Source organism: Lipotes vexillifer, unplaced genomic scaffold (assembly GCF_000442215.2).
Source record: "Lipotes vexillifer unplaced genomic scaffold, Lipotes_vexillifer_v1.1 scaffold3, whole genome shotgun sequence".
Taxonomy (NCBI): domain Eukaryota; kingdom Metazoa; phylum Chordata; class Mammalia; order Artiodactyla; family Lipotidae; genus Lipotes; species Lipotes vexillifer.
The window spans coordinates 2,317,710-2,323,808 of NW_006783631.1; the positions used below are offsets into that span (position 1 = coordinate 2,317,710).

A 6,099-nucleotide genomic window follows, 5' to 3' on the forward strand; every position below is an offset into this window, starting at 1 on the left:
GGGGGAAAGAGGCTGGCTGAGGGGGCAGGAGTCAGGAAGGCTTCTTGCGGAAACCTACCAGCCCCCATTCGGCTTCTCCCTGGAGCTCAGAGGATATCCTCTGACTTTCTAAAAATCAGGGAACACGACAGTCTCAGAGGTCACCAGATGGGCTTCCTAATCTAAGATTCCTCATCTAACAAGCCCACGTTTCATTACAGGTGACTGGCTTGACTCCTTAGCTTTCTAAGTGTTCAGTGCACTGTTTCCTCCTCCACTGCAAACAGTGTGAGAGTGAATTAAACCAGGGTCTAAATTCCAAGTACCATCACCTACCACGGAACTTCTGGCAAGCCACCAGGTCCCACTGGTCCAATGATCCCATCATAAAACAAGGGGTAATCCCTGTCCTGCCTGTTCAAGGGTTGCTGTGAAGGTAAAATAATAAAATGCATGTGTAAGTGCTCTGCACACAGGTGGCTAGTAAATATGTGCTGTAGAAATGAACCCAGTTATAAGCCTAAAATCTCATTTATGGGCCTCAGAACATAGCACTCTGTGGTAATGGGGTTTTAGGACAGGCTGGGGATAGAGGGTCGAAGCTCATGGAACCCACAAGAAAGAAGGCTCAAGAAGGAGGACAAGGTCCCAATGGAGCCTGGAAGATAACTGTGCCCTGTACACAGGCAAGTGTGCTCCTCAGGGGTGCTGCTGGCCCCCCCTCACAGCAGCTGGGGTGTGTGGAGGCACTGCAAACACACGGCGGTATTAGTCTGAACTGCAAGTAACCAGAAACTTTGTGGGGGGGACCCCAAACACAGAACATATTCCAAAACCAAACAGAAAAGATTTTTGGATAATTCAGGGCCCTAAGGCCATACTATTTCTCCTGCAGATAAGAAAAGACCCAACTGTCTGATGCACTGCTAGGAGTCTGCTGGGTCTTTACAAGTTAACCCTTGTCAACAGCTTTGCCTTCAATTGTAGTTCATGGCTGTGCACTTAAAAGCTACACATCAAATACTTACCAGGGAACACAATATGCCCTCAATCCCTTATCCAAACCCTTTAGGAGCAGATGTGTTTCAGAAGTCAGAATTCTTTAGATGTTTGTACCTTAGTATACCTAAGGGGCATATACTGTGTATTAGGTAAGACCCAGTGAAATCTAGAGCAGCACCCTATAATCAAAGAAATAAATATTTCTGCAGTAAAACATATGAATATTCATATAAATGGGATCAATAAAGACTATAAATAACATTAAGTCAGTTCAGGTCATGTGTTGCTTCCAAATAAGTTTTGTATCAGCACTTGAAAGAAAAAAAACCCATTTTCAGTGTTTTTTAGATATCAGAAACACAGATAAGGGATTGAGAATCGTAGCCCAGAAGGAATGCAATGGAAAGATATCCCAGAACATTAGGGGTGCCACAGGTGGAAGAAGCAATCAGCTCAAATTGGAACAGAAAGAGGCTTCAACCAAGAGCGTACTCAAGAAGACAGTGAATTCATGTTAGTCGACAGACTGATTAAGAAGCTGGCTGATCTTCATTAGAGGTGAAACTACGTCCTTCTCTGTCATCAAGAAAAAAAAAAAGGCAATCAGAAATGCAAGGGAAAAAAGCCGTATAGACATGAAGCAAATTGCAGTGTGCTTGATTCTCAATGACTTGCACAGACCATCTCCACCTGCTCGGGCCAAATACCTCCGAATCACCCTCAGCTCCTCTCTTACTCACGCTCCAAATCCAATGTCATGAAATCCTGTTGGTTCTACCTTCAGAATAGATCCAGAATGCCACCACTGCTAGCCCACCATTCAGGGCACCATCATCTCCTGGGAGGATTACTATAATACACTAAAGAATCTCCCTGATTCCCCTTAATTCGGTAATCGGACCAGGGTTCCTTCTTAAACACAGAACAGATTATGTTCCTCCTCTGCTCAAAACCCTCCAAGGACTTCCCATCTCACAAAGAGTAAACCCCAAGTCCTTACTCTGACCCACAAGGCACTGCACCTGATCTGCCCCCATGATCTCTCTGTGCTGACGTCCTCTGCTCCCCACTCCGCCCTCCACTGCAGGCAAGCTTCTCCTTGGGGCCTTCATGGTGGCAGTTCCCTTTGCCTGGGACCCTCGTCCCTCAAGTCTTAGCTCTAATATCACCCTCTCAATGAGGCATACACTAACTGAAAACAACTGCCTCCTGCCCTACGTCCCTCCTCATACCCCTTCCCAGCTTTAATTTTTTCATAGCACCTATTATTTCTATATATAATTTAGTTATTTATTAAATTAGTTTTTGGTCTGTCTCCCCCAATAGACTATAAGCTCCATGAGGGCAGGACATTTTTCATTAATATATCCAGAACAATGCCTGATTGTTCAGTAAATGTAGGAGTTTGATATTTACTGAGTCTATGAATAAATGAAAACAAATCGCTTTTGACTACAATATATTGAATATTCGCCTTTAAACAGCACCATTATGGTCCAAAAGATTACAGTTCCTTCTTTCTGACCCCATCACAATTCTCAGTTCTTATTGTAAATACTGTTTATAGATTTGCTTTTAGAATTTACCTGTAGATAAATCATGGACAATTTAACTGCTACTACAGAAGAGACTATAAATGTTATATGCTAAACATTATAAAAGTGATGTCATGATGGTACATGGAGGCTGAAGGATAGAAGGAAAGATAGAGATACTAAAATGTTTACTCAGTTAGGACCTTATGTTAATGGGTCAAGAAACAGAAGCTTAAGTAGATTCAAATTATGCAAGTGATCATAGAAAAACCAGAAAACAATTAAAAGAGTAGAAGATGGAAGACAAAGGGGATGTAGTGAGTGGTACAGGTGAGCCAACTGCCTCCTCTCGTTAGACTTGAATGAAACAGACTGTATACATTGCTGGAGATGTATTAGTGACCACTCTGAAGAATCTAAAACCTGGACAGCCAAGGATGACGGTTTCCAGGTAATAAAACTGGGGTGTAAAATAGGAAGGAGGAGAGACATCAGCTGTATGTTTTGCTCCCTTTGGTAGTATTTGAATTTTTTTTTTTAACCTTCAAGTATGTAACACCTAAATAAAAACAAACAAAAGAACAAGAATACCATCTACCTCTGGATTGAGCTGGACCAACAGGGAGCAGAGCCACACGCCTGGACTCCATCGTACCCTCCCAGTGGAGGACTTTTCACTGCGGGTCGCTGGACATGATGCCACAGCCCCACACACGTGTTAGGACACAGAGCCCACTACTCATGGCCGGGCACTGATGACAGTATCTCTGTGTCAAACAGCGTGTCCTCCTTAACAAGGAGCCAAGAGATGCCTTTTGGTCTTAGTGTTAAGAATTTTGGTGATTCACAGGGACCTATTTTTCTTCTACTGTATGGAAACTGTATATTGGGTAACTTAGCATGTTTTTTTCTTCTTTTCGCAGTCAAATCTGTGTCCCACCCTTGGAAAAACAGGGCCTTTATGGCCCCTCACAGGTGTGTCCCTTATCCTCAACTTGGCCTTTTGTTTCCTTTTTTTTTTCCTTTTGCTTTGCTTCGCTTTTCCAGTATTACTGCTCCCCATGCATGTTTGTAAACTAGCTTTAATCCATTTAGGGGAGGATAAGGCTTCAGAAAAATGAGGAAGTAAGTCACAGAATCATACAGATCTGAGATCACAAACCCTCCTTCCTACAGAAAAGAGAAGTAAGGTTTGCCCAAGGTCACACGGCTGCCCAGGGCAGGGCTGAACAGAACTGGGGATCCCAATGGTCTCATAAAATCACCAAGCCCCTGCTGAGTTACAGACGACCAGCCAGGGCACCCTCCCGTGACACCTCCAGCGAGGAGCCCAGGCTGCCTTCTCTCGATGGCAGGCAAAGTGGGGCTCTGCCTTACCCAGAGGCAACGGGGAGGGTAAGAGTCCCTTTCTCCCACCTATTCAACTTCCATCCACATTCACTGCCTTTGGAAAGAGATACATGAGCAGTCGACAGAAACTGTGATCAAGGAAAAGCACCAGAAATAGCCTATATAACATTAGAATAACATTAGGTGACTCTCATATGTTAGCTGTGTGACCTTGGCTTCTTTCAGCCTATAGGTAAACCGTCTAACACAACTTCGGGCACATAGCACAGGCTCAAGAGTTAGCTCTTTTCTCCCCCTTCAGTCTCTTCCATGGAAAGCCGGATAACTTACATTTTCTGACCTATTGTAGAGTTCTCCTGAAAGAGCAAATCAACATCCACATCAAAGTTGCAAGTGGTGATGCACCAGGTCATTCCTCCTACCACCTGAAAGACACAAAAAAAATACCTATTTTCTCTTCCTAGTTTGGGAAGAGGGGAAGAAGTGGAAGGTAGATAAAATATAAATAGCTTTTATATACAAAATTGGGTACCCTCAGAGAGATAATACGTGTCCTGACTCCATCCACTACAATTCACCTAAACAGCACTGCTGACTACTGTAAAGCTTTTTGCAAAGACGGGAACAGTCTGTGTCTGCACTGTTTAGTACACTGCTGCTAGCCACATGCAGTTACCGAGCACCTGACTCATGGCCAGTGGACTGAGAAGCTGACTTCTATTACTAAATGGACCTATGATGCATAGATCCTCTTTATACTGATGGGACAGACATTCACTCTCAGCTGGGTGAAGTCTTAATCCAATTATAGGCAAGTGCCAGACTGCAGAGAAATTATGTATTTTATGGACCAGGTATGTGGGTAACAAGGGTGACATTCTGTGACTCATTACTTAATTTCCATACATCTCATTTTTTTCTACTACCTAAAGGAGATGAGAAACCTTGCTCTAGTTTTGTCATGGGATTTCTCTGAGATGCAGATGAGACTAAGGCTAAAAATCCATTCTGAAACAAAACATTTTTAGACACAGCTTGATGTTAGAAAAGAACAACAGTGAATCTTATCCCTGGCTACACTGTAGACTCATGTGAGATGCATAATAAAATACAGATTCCAGTGCCCAGCCCAGACCTAACAAACCAGAATTTCAATGGCTGAGGCCTAGATATCTGTATTACAAAAGAATCTGTTATGTGCAGCCAGGGCCGTGGCCCACTGGAGGACTCAACGCTTTCTTCCACCAGGAAGCTTTCCCGGCCTGCCCCAACTGATCTGAATGCTTCATTTCTGTGCATAGTTCACTGTGGCACTTACCGAATTGTGCCATTTAGTCTATGCACGATGTTTTACTTGCCAATCTTCCCCACTCTTTAGAAGTCAGGCTCTTTGGGTATAAGGCCTTTGTTCTTATCCTTGTGCCCTCAACACCTACTACTATGCCTTGTGCATAAGAACTGTTCAAGGTTCTGCTGAATTAAATGACTTCATCCCATAGTGATTTCTTCCTCCTCTAAACCCAGCATTTACCACCCACAGAGTACCTGGCAATTGTCTGTGAGCACCCCGACTTGGGATAGCTCCCTATTACCTCAAATTATTTTATCTTACATAAACTTTATCTCCCCACCCAAGCTTTAAGTTCCTTGAACTATTTATTTTGCTTATTTGTATATCTCAAAGCTTTGTGCACAGAAAGGACTTCAAGGTGTATTTACGGATACATGATTATTTTCTTTTAATAGGAAATTTGAACTCTTCCATAATGAATCTGAATCCAGGAGAAATGGCAACAAGGACGTAGAGAAAGTAAAAACACAACCTCTTCCTCCTTTCCACAGTAAACCATGCCGTCCTGACAAAAACTAGCCTAATGCTCAGAAAGACTTCGTCTTACCTTGTCAAAAGGTGACAAGCCTTTAATTCTTGCCCTGAAATACCCAGCTGCAACCAAGAGCTCCAGAATCTCAGTCAACTTGACATTTTGTTCTTCATCTTCTCTTGTTTCTACCTAAAACAAAAGCAAAAGGCTGGTAAAAGCTACCTTGAATAAAGGAACACCAGGTATATTTCCAATGCCACAATCTCATTGCCAAGGAGCAGGTGACATTGGCTGTATCACGGCATTCATGCCGGAGCGTGGGGACACAGTGCTGCCAGAGTCACACAGAACAGTGTCCCTGGTCCTCAACCAGCTGTTAATCGTCTTAGGTGGGGGGGGGGGGGGGGGGG

The 6,099-nt window shown here is 43.5% G+C and overlaps 1 protein-coding gene across 1 annotated transcript in view; it reads right to left on the reverse strand.

Annotated features, from left to right (window-relative positions):
- The window catches only part of CCDC93 (CCC complex scaffolding subunit CCDC93), an 86,398-nt gene that overhangs the window by 76,135 nt on the left and 4,164 nt on the right, over window positions 1-6,099 (reverse strand). Inside the window, exons 2-3 of the mRNA XM_007456349.1 lie at window positions 5,765-5,878; window positions 4,197-4,291 (exon numbers count right to left, since the gene is read on the reverse strand). Of these exons, the coding sequence (XP_007456411.1) occupies window positions 4,197-4,291; window positions 5,765-5,878 (209 nt within the window). The remainder of the gene's footprint in view (window positions 1-4,196; window positions 4,292-5,764; window positions 5,879-6,099) is intronic.